Below are 13,624 nucleotides of genomic sequence, written 5' to 3'. Positions count from 1 at the left end.
ACTCCAGTCCGACTGCGCCCTCTGGTGTTCACAGTGTAAAACTACAACTTGGTGAAAAGGTTATAAGGTTAAGAGGTTATTTATCCTCATTGTGCAACATGGTGGTGCAATCACATGCAGTTTGTAGTTACATTTTACTCTGTAGGAACACAATACAATACATACATACATACATACATACTTCTGTAATTCTTGCCAGGTGGCAGCAGGGTGAACATTAAACTTAAAACGTAGTGAAAAGAAATGGTCAGTTAAAGAATACAGTAGAGCAAAATCAGACAAAGACAAAGATGAATATTCAACATATTTTTGTTAAGAAGACGATCAGATTTTCATCTTAACATCTAGTGTGAATCAAGTGTTTGTTCTTCAGTCTATGAGTCTATATATATGATATAACTCGGTGGAATGGCAGAGTTTTGATTTTTTTTTAATTTCGCCTGAATTTTCTGTTGTCCCGCACCCGTCCGATAGGTGGCGGTAATGTGCCTCGACACTGGTTTGCCAGCCGCCAATAAACACTGAAGAAAAAGAAGTAGAAGAAGAACACATATAAATATAGAAGAAGAAGAAGAAGAAGCAGTCGGCTCATACCTGCAGCGTGTCTATTGTTTTCTTGTGACACCAAAGTTATAAATGACAATTTATAAAAAGCGAAATTGACTGACGAAGAAGAGGAGAGCCCGCTGCACGTTGTGCAAACATGAAGTTAGTGTTTCTATCACGACAGAAAAGAAGAAGAAGAAGAAGAATGAATCTGCTTTAATCAAGCTAGCAAAAATAATCCAGCCTACAAGGATTGTTTGTTGCTGACTTTATTACATCAATATTAGCAATACATATCTTAATTATATATATATTATATATACTGTATATATATTATATATACTGACACAATTTAGCCGAGGTCACAGTAAACCTGACAGACTGTCATCTCAGAGTAATTCAACGTTAGCTTAGCTTCACACACATGAATCTGCTACAAGAAGCTAACATACAGTTACAGTGTTTGTTTGATTCTAGGCTCAACATCGAGGGTCTGCTGGTGTATTTCCCATATGACTACATATACCCGGAGCAGTACTCCTACATGCTCGAACTGAAGAGGACCCTGGATGCCAAGGTGGGTGGTGTTGATGATGCAGTCAGTTCAATGGGGTTTTTATTTTAGTAAAAGTAGTAATACCATTATGTAGCAATATTCAGACATACAAACGTATGATGATCTTACAGAATATTATGCATTGATGTAGAGTATACTACCCTGCAGTATATGAAGGAGTTAAAAACATCTACACCAGTAAAATGCAACATATATATGTGTGTATGTATGTATATGTATGTATGTATGTATATGTATATGTGTGTATGTGTATGTATGTATGTATATGTATATGTGTGTATGTATATGTATATGTGTGTATGTATGTATATGTGTGTATGTATGTATATGTGTATGTATGTATATGTATATGTGTATGTATGTATATGTGTGTGTATGTATGTATGTATATGTGTATGTATATGTGTATGTATGTATATGTGTATGTATGTATATGTATGTATGTATATATATATATAAGACTGACAAGGAACATTTTACTGCACAATGAAAATAGTTGTACCTCATATTTTGCTGATAATACATGCATACTTTTACTTAAGGTCCTTAATGCAGGAATTTATCTTTTAGGTTTTTATTTCACAGTGTGGTATTAGTACTTTTACTTAAGTAAAGAATCTTCTTCTACTTCCTCCACCTCTGCTGTGCCACTATTTCGGGGAACTAAGAAAGCGGATTATGTACCCAAAAGATGGGGACTCGTTGAGCAAGTTTGTCTCTTAGCAAAAGTTAGTCAAGGGTGAAGATAAAATTATTTTCAGTTTTTCTACTGCGTCAATCAGAGGACATCTACACATGTTAACTTTATGTGTGTCGCTGTTTATGTTCAGGGTCATGGAGTCCTGGAGATGCCATCTGGAACAGGGAAGACTATCTCTCTGCTGTCTCTCATTGTTGCCTACCAAAAGGTGAGTTTAGCTGTGTGTTCATGTGACTTCTTGCCGCTTCACAACAGCCAATGCCACATGATCGCTTTTTAATATCTCTCTCTCTCTCTCTCTCTCTCTCTCTCTCTCTCTCTCTCTCTCAGGCCTTTCCTTTGGAAGTGACCAAGCTAATATACTGCTCGAGAACAGTTCCCGAGATCGAGAAGGCGAGTCAATGTCAAATAAAATCACACTCGGCGCAAAGTGAAAATTATAATTCAGAGAGGTTTAATCCCAGCGACAACATTTTTATCCTATCTTACTTTCCCTACTGCTTAGAAATGTTAAAATCAAACAATCAAACACATTGTAAAAAACAAGCTTGAGATAACTTGTATCATATAGTTGATCTGCTGTCTGATCAGGTCGTGGAGGAGCTGCGGAAGCTGATGGAGTTTTATTCCAAGCAAACTGGAGAGAGCAACAACTTCCTGGCTCTCGCCCTCTCCTCCAGAAAAAACCTCTGCATCCACCCTGAGGTAAGAACAGCCGCCATGCAGGACACACGTACGTGCACATTTAAAGTTGACTGACGTTGTCTTTTACATAAAAGGAACCAAGCTCTCTGTTCTTCATGTGTCTGATATATTCAGACATCATGAGGTTTAGACCTTAGGGCATTTTAGCAATTGGACCTATTTGTATTCATGTTGTAACACCCCTGCCTAAAGGGTTAAATTAATCTGATTCTATCCAGGTGAGCGCTCTGCGCTTCGGTAAGGAGGTTGATGGGAAGTGCCACACACTGACGGCCTCGTACATCCGTGCACAACGCCAAAACGACCCCGACCTTCCTGTGTGTCGTTTTTATGAGGTAAGAAGTCACCTGAATGCTTCCGGTTCAGACCAGCTGATCTTTTTCAACTGATTGTGCGCTATGTTGACACACTGTCAAAGAGGAGTGGATTAAACTTATTTTTTTAGGGTATAGTTTGAGAAATTGTGTTGCCGCTGATACGAAGCCATCTGATTGGCTCACTGCAGCAGCCTGTAGTACCATGAGTCCAACAACTGCAGTCTATTCTTTACTATTCATTACTTGATGCACTGTTACTGTCTTGTAAGGAACTCAAACTAGGTTAAAGCAAACGATGAAAAGGGCTCACATAACATAACCAGTGTTATTATCTGGTTTGTCCTCTGAATGAACTCTGACTTATCTTAGTGTCTTGTACTGAAGTTATACAACACTAATGATAGTTTATGTTTTATGGTGGAACTAAGTACTGTTTTAAAAATCTTAAACCCAGATTTCTGACACCTGACGATCCTCCAACCGACTGAGATATAAATAAAATGTAAGGTTTTCTGAGTTTATTACAAAGCCTGCGGTTTACAGTGTAATTTCACCGTGTGAATCAGTTACCAGTAAAATACTTTATCAGTTCCTACTGGTACTTAAATGTAGGTGCGGAGGAGGAAAACAAAGAGAGTAACTGTTGGGCATTTTGAGGATAAGATAAATAAATTATACTTGTAGATTCTGGATTCGTATGTGGTTCAATGTGCAATGTAGCTTTGGAGTTGGAAGCTCCAATATTGAAATATTGTGGAGACTTGTAAGTCATTTATGGACAATGTACTATAGTGGACTTAACAGGTAAAACACTAGCCCACTACATTGGTAATTTTGCCAATTAGCTTATAGTCTTATGGATTGATTACAAATGCTTTTGCCCTTAGCTCATAGCAGTTCTGTATTGTTTAGGTTCAGAAGTGTTACCAAACGTTGACTTAAAGCTTTATCTTAGAATAAAGGTATCCCAACAGGTGCAGAGTCTGCTATACTGTTACATGTTGGATGTGTTCAGGGTTCTCAACAAGAAGCCCCCTCTAGCCCGACCAGAGTCGATGTGATTTATCTTGCTTTGTTGTCAGAATCCGTTTACATGCTCCGTTGTGTCCGCCGCTCTTTTCACGACCCTTTCTGTCATTTTTGTTGGTGTCCCCAGGACTTCGATGCAGTCGGCCGACAGGTGCCTCTCCCTGCTGGGGTCTACAACCTGGACGACCTGAAGGACTTCGGCAGGAAGAAAGGCTGGTGTCCTTATTATCTGGCACGCTACTCAGTACGTCGCACGACACACTAATGCTAACATGAAACATGTAGCCTTGTTTGAAAAAAAGCTTTCTTGGTATTTTGGGAAAGACGATAGCGGATGGATTTATAGCTAGTGAAGTTCAGAAACAATGTTTATCATCAAGAGGAACGTTTGGTGACGGACTGCTCGGTAAACGATTCTGGAAATAATCACTCAGTCACTCTTTACTGAAAATATCTCATAATATTTCAAGATGGGTCACAAAGATTGTTGTTGTATCTCTCAACTTGTCCCGTTTTCTCTCCCCTGTCTCTGATTTCCTCTCAGCTCATGCATGCCAACATCGTGGTGTACAGTTACCACTACCTGCTGGACCCCAAGATCGCTGACCTGGTGTCCAAAGAGCTGAGCAAGAAGTCTGTGGTGGTGTTTGACGAGGCTCATAATATCGGTGAGGAGATGATCTGAGAGTCTTTGATACGTTTTTTTTTTTGAAAACAGTTGAAATTACCCTGAACACATTTTGCACATTCCTGCACACGACTTCACAGCTCTTAATTTAAAACATTGTACAGATTTTCATGTTTTTTTTTATAGTAAATGTTTCTCTTCTCTATTAATGTTTCCTGATTTTTCAGTACATGCTTTTTAATTATTTTTTTATTTTGCACTAAAACCTCAAGGCAAATTCTTTGCATGTGAAGACCTACTTGGAATAATCCTGATTATGAATTTTAAAGATAACTAATGTAATAAAGTTAACAACTACAGAAAATAAGATAGGCCAAAGATAAATAAATTCTGATCAATAGAGGTAAATTAAATAATAATAATTTAGAGTAAATCTGACATTATTTTTTATAATTCTAATCATTTCGTCATAATCTGATCAAGAGTGACTGTAAATATGATTCATGGAAGGAGCTTTAATGTTTCTCTTCATGCCGTCTTCTCTTTCCATCTCACTCCCCTTTGTCTCCTCAGACAATGTGTGCATCGACTCCATGAGTGTGAACATCACCAGACGAACACTGGACCGCTGCCAGACCAACGTGGAAACTCTTCAGAACACCATACAAACGTAAGAGCCTGCAGCCAGCTGGACAAAACACCTGAAGTTTTCTCCTTAAGTAAATGTCCTTCTTAGGTGAGGGACTAACTGAATGGTGTTGCACAGAATCCATTAAAATGTTTCCTTAGTTGAGAAAATGTTCAAGTGATGTGTTTGTGTCCAGTAAGTCAGTGAACTGACCAATCAGCATCTTGTGAGGAGCTTCTGGCAGCCAAGTGTTGGTTTAGGTGTGTTTTAGAAAACACAGAGAGGTGACTGGTCATTCATGACGAGATTAGCATAGACGCTTCGATAGCATCCGTTCTATCAGAACTGGGGATTATTTATTAATTTATTGAAAGGAGCAAAGATCGGCACTGAAGGCTTTAATCGATGGAAAATATGTTTTTTTCATTCCTCTACCTAATGCCTTCATGAAGACTTTGATTGACAGATGGTTCCATCCAATCACCTGTCAAGTATTTTTTGAAAGGGCCTGCCCTCATCCAAACCAATGAATTTTTCTCAGATGGTTCTGTGTAATAAACCATCCTGTAGGTCAAGTTAGAGGTCAGTTAGAAGTGTATTGGAACATCAAACTCATTCAGTGCATCTCAGTTCCCTTGATCTCAACTATGTTTCCTTTACTTGCGTCTTTACCTCGCCTCTGTCCTAAGGGAACGTAATCTGGAGTGACTCTATTTGTGAACAGTGACTCTAACAGCTCTGTAGTTTTTCTGCCTCAGACACAGAATGAGACATTTCTACTGACAGCAACGTTTTAGATTTTTTTAATGTGTAAGTTATGTGTGTCTACATTTATTGATATTGTTTGTAAATTCATTATTTTATAGGCTAATCCAGGATACGATGAAAATGTTTCACAATTTGTAGATCATTTTTGCAGCCCATTGTTATGTTTTTACTTTTTTTTTAGCATCACATATGACTGAATCCCAACAATAATTAAATATACTTTATACTGAAGAGAAAAGGGCAAATCATTCTGAAAAACAATGAATGTATTTTTTTTGCCAGTTAACACGTTTATTTAATTTATTTCAACTTTATCCTCAATAAGTGAGGAATGAATAAATGTTGGAATTGGGATTCATCTGTTATTTCCACATGGAGTGCGTCAGCTTCCTGTTGTCAACTCTGCCCCGCCTCCCCTGCTGTCTGATAGGATAAAGGAGACGGATGCTGCCAAACTGAAGATGGAGTACAGACGATTGGTGGAGGGGCTGAAGGAAGCCAATGTTGCCAGGGAAACAGACGTCTACCTCGCAAATCCTGTGTTGCCAGATGAAATTCTTCAAGGTACGACCGTGAAATGAATCGTTTTTATTTTTCATCTTTTTTATTGGTTTTCAAAATGAAGGTTCAGAGTAAAACACAAAACTGAGTCTCCATAAAGTCAGCATTGCGGTTCTTCTCTCTCTCTCAGAGGCCGTCCCTGGTACCATTCGCACAGCGGAGCATTTTGTTGGTTTCTTGAAACGTTTCCTGGAGTATCTGAAATCCCGTCTGAGAGTCCATCATGTTGTACAGGAGAGCACTCCGCAGTTCCTCAAAGACATCTTCGATAAAGTCTGCATCGACCGAAAGCCTCTCAGGTCAGTGTCCACTTCAGCAATTCATTACAACTGAAGTCACCAAAATTTGTGATTTCTCAAGTGATCATGTGGTCACTTGCTTTTTCACTTTTTCAGTCTCTTTCTCATTCATGCAATCACTTATTCTCCTTCCTCAATCATTTCTTCACTCTCTTGCTCCCTCGTTTCCTGGGCAGCGTCCTCATTTGGACATATTTCCTCTCCATAACCTTTTATCCCTCCCTCTGTGTGTCTCTGTAGGTTTTGTGCAGAGCGGTTACAGTCGTTACTACGAACTCTGGAGATTGCAGACATCGCAGACTTCTCAGCTATTACTCTCATCTCAAACTTTGCTACCCTGGTCAGCACCTACAGCCAAGGTATTAAAACACTTGTGTATCTTTTCACATTTGCACCATTGTTTGAGTGGTTTAGAAATCCTCTTGGCTGTCATTTTATAGTTTTTAACTTCCTTATACAATTTTTCTCTCCCTCTCTGTCTAAAGGTTTTACCATAATCATTGAGCCCTTTGAAGACAGAACTCCAACCATCGCCAACCCTGTGCTGCACTTCAGGTGGGGTAGAATTCACAGATAGTTTTTAAAGTTGGGAGGCGTCATTGATTAATGTATCTTTGGTTCTGTCTCTCAACGCAAGCAAATCCAATGATTATGTGAAAATTTGAACAGGTGTTAGTAGATTTTTGTGTGAAAAGTTCCAACTATTGGGAACTGTTCTGGGAACAGCCAACCAATGTTTTAAAATATTTCAGCTGCAAGGACTGAGAAGTCTTATTAGCTGAAGCTATAAAAGCAAATAAGTTTTAATTACAGTATTTTGTAAGATTATTAGCATAATTCTGTTTACAAATTTCGACAGTGGAAACTGACTTAGCGGTTGAATGAGTATGCATGTTACTTCTCTTTATTGCTCCATTCTGATCTGATGTTACCTTCCTCCAAATAATACACGAAACTAAAACAAATATCACATTTATTTTACACCGTCGTTGTCTCTTTAATATATCTACTCTTTGCAGTGCACCTAATTTAATTTAATTATTTTTTTTAAATAGAAGTTCATGAATGAATTTACGTTTTTAGTGCAATTAACAACATGATATTTCAGCAGATAGCAGCATCTCCTTGTTACTGAGAACATGTTTGACATAAACAAAAAGAAAGAAGGCTCTCTGCCGAAATCTCAAAATGCCATAACTAATACAATTACTAATCATTTTATAATGGTGGTGGATGGAAAACCTGTGTGATAGTTAACATGTGACTGTTCTGATCTCTGTTCTCTGTCTTTGTTCCTCTCTCAGCTGTATGGACCCTTCTATTGCCATCAAACCGGTTTTCCAAAGATTTCAGTCGGTCGTCATCACCTCAGGGGTAAGTTAGTTAGTCATGAAGAGTTTTGCCTTTGGGGAAAGAAAGGGGTGGTATCTATTTTAACCTCTATATCTCAAGATGTGTATTCAGAGTGTTGAACAGTTAAAGCAAAGTTTGTTTATACACCTGTCCCAATTTGGCATTGTAGCTGGTGTGAACCAATCAAGATGGTCTGTTTTAGTTTATTTTCATTAAAGTCCCTGTACTTTGATCAATTGCTTTGTTTACAACGTTCAAGTATCACAGTTGGTAGCAAATTATTGCCATTTTATTCATTCGTTATTCCTTCTGTTCTGGAAAGTTTGGTGACACATTTTTCTTTCACAGGCAGTCATGACGTCTGTGTTCCTCAAACGAATCACTATAGATAGACGTGCACTGATGATGAATTCCTGCTCTCATATTGACTCTCCTCTCCTTCTGTTCGACCTTTCAGACTCTCTCTCCACTGGACATCTATCCACGGATCCTTGACTTCCGTCCCGTTACCATGGCATCCTTCACCATGACGCTGGCACGGACCTGCCTTTGTCCTCTGGTGTGTGACTTCACTCAGACACACACACATTCAGAAACACACTCACTCTGGTGGAATTTGCAAAAGGAATAACGGAAAGAAACAAGGGCTGTAATTGTGACATAAACACACAGTATCCTTGAAAGCGTTCAAACCCTTTAATCACATTTCTACACTGTTATATTATATGTAATAATACGGAATTGTTGGAGACTTTCCAAGTTTTTGTTTTTTCAAAACAATGATTCTTCATCTGTTTTGTCCCGCATAGATTGTTGGCAGAGGAAATGATCAAGTGGCCCTGAGCTCAAAGTTTGAGACCAGAGAAGACTTTGGTGAGTAGAAATGTCCGTCATTATTTAATACAGCAGAATGTCCTAGAGGCAGTATGTCATGATGTTATCATCATAAATATATATATATATTTATTTGGGCAAAGTTGCAGATATGACACTTTTTTTTTTGTCTTTTTCAGAACAAAGTATCCCCAAAAATAAAACATTGTTCTTAAAATAGAACGTCATTAATTTTTCTCTTTTTGTTTCCAGCTGTGATTCGTAACTACGGCAACCTACTCCTAGATATGTCTGCAATTGTTCCCGACGGCATTGTGGCGTTCTTCACTAGCTACGTTTACATGGAGAACATAGTTGCGGCTTGGTATGAACAGGTCAGTGTGTGGAGAGACACAACACACACACACCTGGAAGGTTACTGGTTCTTTTTAAGATGGATCCTATAATTTGAAATGTTCGCATCATTGAAACAGAATACTATTTGTGCCAGCAAGCTTTTGGTGTTAGTTGTTTTGATTCTTTAAGCAGTTTCCTTGGTGTTTTTGTACACGTTTGTCTACAGGGTATTCTGGAGAACATCCAGAGAAACAAGCTGATCTTCATTGAGACTCCAGATGCTGCAGAGACGAGCATGGCCCTGGAGAAATACCAGGAGGTCAGATAGACAACTGCCATCTTACTTTATACAAATTATTATTATTATTATTATTATTAATGTTATGATTAAAAATGTCAAAAACTTCTGTAACTGGGATATAAAAACAGCTGCCCAGGTGCTAAATGAATATCAAGTAGTTTAAAATGGATGACACAGTGCCAGTGACTGTTCCATTTACTCCATTCCATTTATTAGGGCAAAATCCCAAACAATCAGTTTAATATGAAATAACCTGAGAAAAGAAGGAAATCTCCACGTCATAGGCTGAAGACGTTTGTAAAAAAAAAAAATGCTTTGATGATTAATTGATTATCAAAATAGTTGATTGTTGCAACTTTAAAAAAAGGAATAAAAGCAAAGTCATGGTAATATTTAGTCTTCTTTTGTCATGGTGGTTCACAGACATTTCCTTGTGTCTCTCTGCTCTTCAGGCATGTGAGAACGGCAGGGGAGCCATCCTCCTGTCTGTGGCCAGAGGAAAGGTGTCTGAAGGCATAGATTTCGGTACGCAACACATTACTTTACGATAACAGACAAAATAAAGATTCAGTGTATGTTTCACCTTTTAGGTCAGGTGGAAGGCAGTTTGCTGAGTTTTCCAACATAATAACCTTAAATCTTGTTCTGTTTTCTGTTCAGTTCACCATTTCGGGCGGGCTGTGATCATGTTTGGAGTGCCGTATGTTTACACGCAGAGCCGCATTCTAAAGGTCAGAACTGTCACTCACTCTAATTATAAAATTCACTACATTTACATTAGAATGAACAAAATAGTGTTCATGACTTGTTCCATGTGACTCAAGTCCTTTGGTTAAAGTCTCAATGCGTGACCAAAGTCAAGTCACTAAACCCCCACTTTTGTATTACAGAGCAATAGTTAATATACAAAGAAGAAATTAAGACTTTGTAGAGCAAAAATATCAAAAACACAAGGTGTATAAGAAGTGATATTAACACCAGAACCTAATGGAAACTAAAATAGAAAAGTAATGTTTAGCATGATATTGAGAGAGATATTCTCAATGATATTGGAAAAAGTAGTAGAAAGTTTTGTTGCACATAGATTAGATTAGAAAATAGTATAGAACATGAAATTGCACGATGATGAAAAAAATGACTTTTGGACATGGTGTGGTTATTATTGTTGTTAGTGTCCAATTATGTATTATCTGTCAAAACTAAACCCATTAAGTGTGTTTATATTAATTTACACTGAATGCATAAAATGAACACAGACATCATGTATAACACAAATATATTAAGTGTAGGAAATCTGAATTTGCTGCTCACTATAGAAAGAGAGAACTGAATGAGTGAACAAGGGATATATTCACTTTTTTATATTCATATTGCCAAAAAAACCAACCACAGATGCTTGCTTATGAATATTTCCTCAGTCTGACTTCTCAGTTTTACAATCTTCCTTCCTCTGACTTGCATGTTTCAGGCTCGTCTGGAGTACCTTCGCGATCAATTCCAGATCAAAGAGAACGACTTTCTAACGTTTGACGCCATGCGTCACGCGGCCCAGTGTGTGGGCCGAGTCATCCGAGGAAAGACCGACTACGGACTCATGATCTTTGCCGACAAGGTATGTGATGTCCTACGCCAGTGCCAAAGGACAAAATGTAGACTGGGTAGAAAAAACACGCCTATAAACACATTGCACAATTTCTTAGCCATCACCATGCTTCACTTTCCCTACTGGTTGGTCCCTTTACAACCACAGTCTTTAGATTTTAGCGTTAAAGTAGCTTGATATGACTCCCTCTCCCGTCTGCAGCGTTACGCCCGAGCAGACAAACGTGGGAAGCTCCCTCGCTGGATTCAGGAACACATCAGCGACGGCAGTCTGAACCTCACCGTGGACGAGACCGTCCAGCTCTCCAAGCACTTCCTGCGACAGATGGCTCAGCCGTTCAGACAGGTACGACTCACAAGTCTCTCATCTGGGCTTCAAATCTATATTTTTTGGCAGCTTTCGTGGGTTTAAACTCTTTTGTTCGAAAGGCTAGAGGTTGGTGGGTATTCTTGGGTAAAGATGTTTTGATATAGTTTGCAACAATGAAATTATCTCACGATTGTGACACAAGTATGTTTTTGGAAATCTCAAAATTATAATTTTACATTATAATCTGATGTATAAAGAATGTTCTTGTGATCACAGAATAAATATTTCATGATCATGCGAAATACAAAAAGTCCAGTGAGGACATGCAATCTGCACTTTTGTGCCTCTTGTGTCTCACAGTTGCAGCTTGTAAAAGTGCAGTTAATGACATCTTCACGAAAGGGTTAAATTAATACTTTGGTCATTTTAATTAATGATTAGGTTTTAGCTTCTGCGGGGTGAGTCAGAAAAAAAATTCTAACATTGGGTAAAATGGAATTAACAGAAGAGTAAAGTTTTTTGATACAAAAACTCTCAATTTTAAATATATTCTAACTTGGCCAATGAAATCACACAGAACAGGTTCTGTTTAGTAACCACTTGTGTTAAACTTGTTTTTATTCATCGTGCCGTGGCTTGAGGCATTATGTCTGGGTTGTCCATCTGTCTGGGTGTACTGATACGATTTTGTGGGTCAAAGGTCAAAGTCACACAAATGTCTAAGAGGATAAAATGATGAAGGGAAGTAATTTTGGACAGATACAGATGTAAACTGCGACTTGAATGGTTGGTGAAAGCAATTCTTGTATTGAGCGAGTAAAAAGCCTGCTTATAACAAATAACAGCTTCACACTGAGAGCTGCATAGTAAACGGGGTGAATAACTAGAGGTCCTCACCAGGCTGAAGAATGATTAAGTAAGACATGGAAAGTTGTTGACCAGGCAGTCTTTGATCAGTTTCTTGGTTTCCTAATGTTTAACTGTTTCTAATAAAGTCTTTATGCCTCGCTCTCTCTCGCTCTCTCTCGCTCTAGGAGGACCAGCTGGGTCTGTCTCTGTTGACTCTCGAGCAGCTGGAGTCGGAGGAGATGCTGAAGAAAATCAGTCAGATTGCTCACCAGACCTGAAGGTGTGACATAAATACACTGAGCAACGTCATCACCAGCTACAGTGACATCACAAGGACCGGGTCAAACAAGCAACTTCAGAGTGTAATTTAACCCATTTGCAGTGTTGGATGTACGGGCTTTACCACATCAGGACAGTCACAGTAGATATGTGTCAGAACGTTTGTTGGTTATTACCAACTAAATAAAACAAAACTCCCTCTTCTTTCTCTTTGTGGTAAACAAACCATGAAACGTCCTCAAACACATGATGGTCCAGCTCTGGTGGTTACAGTAGTGATTACTGTCTGGATAACTATCAGTTGGTGTATAGTAATTACACAGCACCAATGGTCTGAGCCTCCTTCTGTATTTCAGGTCTCACACACACTCGGTCTGCAGAATATGTAGCCCCACAGCTCTTTAAATGTGTTTCATGTGTCAATTCAAGTTTTATGGAGATGGGTCTTACATTTGTATACTCAGAGTATATTCCGTACTATGGATCACTCACAGATGTACTGTGAGAGGAAAAAAAGAGAGAACTTGCTCAATATAGCATGCACTGAGGGAAGTATTGTTAAATTGACTACATTTACCTTCAGCAGTCATTGGACATCCACTTAAAAGGAGCCAAATTTTCCTTTTAGATTCATAATGTGCTCATACGTACAAAAGAAAAGCAGACGTGTCAGGAAATAAGTTCTAAACAGTCATCAACGAGTCAACATGTTATTAACTGCAGAAATGTTCCGTCTGTGGGTACAACATCGTTCCATAAAGCGTCTGTCATACAGACAAGACTACTGTTTGTTTCTATTGCTACTGCAACTGTACATATTCACATTTTATACTGAACTTGGAATTTTGTATCTGATCTTCAACCAGGAAGTTGGAATATAAATGTTTGTATTCAACAGTTGACTTGTGTTTTTCTTCTTAGGAAAGAGGCCTTTCCATCCAGGCATGTCTTAAGCGAATACATGAACTAATACAGAAACTATTTGACTTTACAGAAACTATT

The 13,624-nt window shown here is 38.5% G+C and overlaps 1 protein-coding gene across 1 annotated transcript; it reads left to right on the top strand.

The window, feature by feature from the left end:
• Nucleotides 1-572: 572 nt before the first annotated feature.
• Nucleotides 573-13,510, top strand: ercc2 (excision repair cross-complementation group 2). Its single transcript, XM_054597446.1, has 23 exons — nucleotides 573-708; nucleotides 1,024-1,123; nucleotides 1,954-2,031; nucleotides 2,154-2,216; nucleotides 2,415-2,528; nucleotides 2,747-2,863; nucleotides 4,002-4,118; nucleotides 4,419-4,542; nucleotides 5,076-5,172; nucleotides 6,329-6,462; nucleotides 6,590-6,758; nucleotides 6,999-7,117; nucleotides 7,244-7,313; nucleotides 8,063-8,132; nucleotides 8,569-8,670; nucleotides 8,921-8,984; nucleotides 9,198-9,319; nucleotides 9,508-9,600; nucleotides 10,035-10,107; nucleotides 10,243-10,313; nucleotides 11,051-11,194; nucleotides 11,387-11,530; nucleotides 12,529-13,510. The coding sequence occupies exons 1-23, from the start codon at nucleotides 704-706 to the stop codon at nucleotides 12,619-12,621; spliced, it is 2,283 nt and encodes a 760-aa protein (XP_054453421.1). The 5' UTR covers nucleotides 573-703; the 3' UTR covers nucleotides 12,622-13,510.
• The last annotated feature ends 114 nt before the right edge of the window (nucleotides 13,511-13,624 follow it).

Source organism: Anoplopoma fimbria, chromosome 1 (genome assembly GCF_027596085.1).
Source record: "Anoplopoma fimbria isolate UVic2021 breed Golden Eagle Sablefish chromosome 1, Afim_UVic_2022, whole genome shotgun sequence".
Taxonomy (NCBI): domain Eukaryota; kingdom Metazoa; phylum Chordata; class Actinopteri; order Perciformes; family Anoplopomatidae; genus Anoplopoma; species Anoplopoma fimbria.
This window is presented reverse-complemented; position numbering and strand designations above follow the sequence as displayed.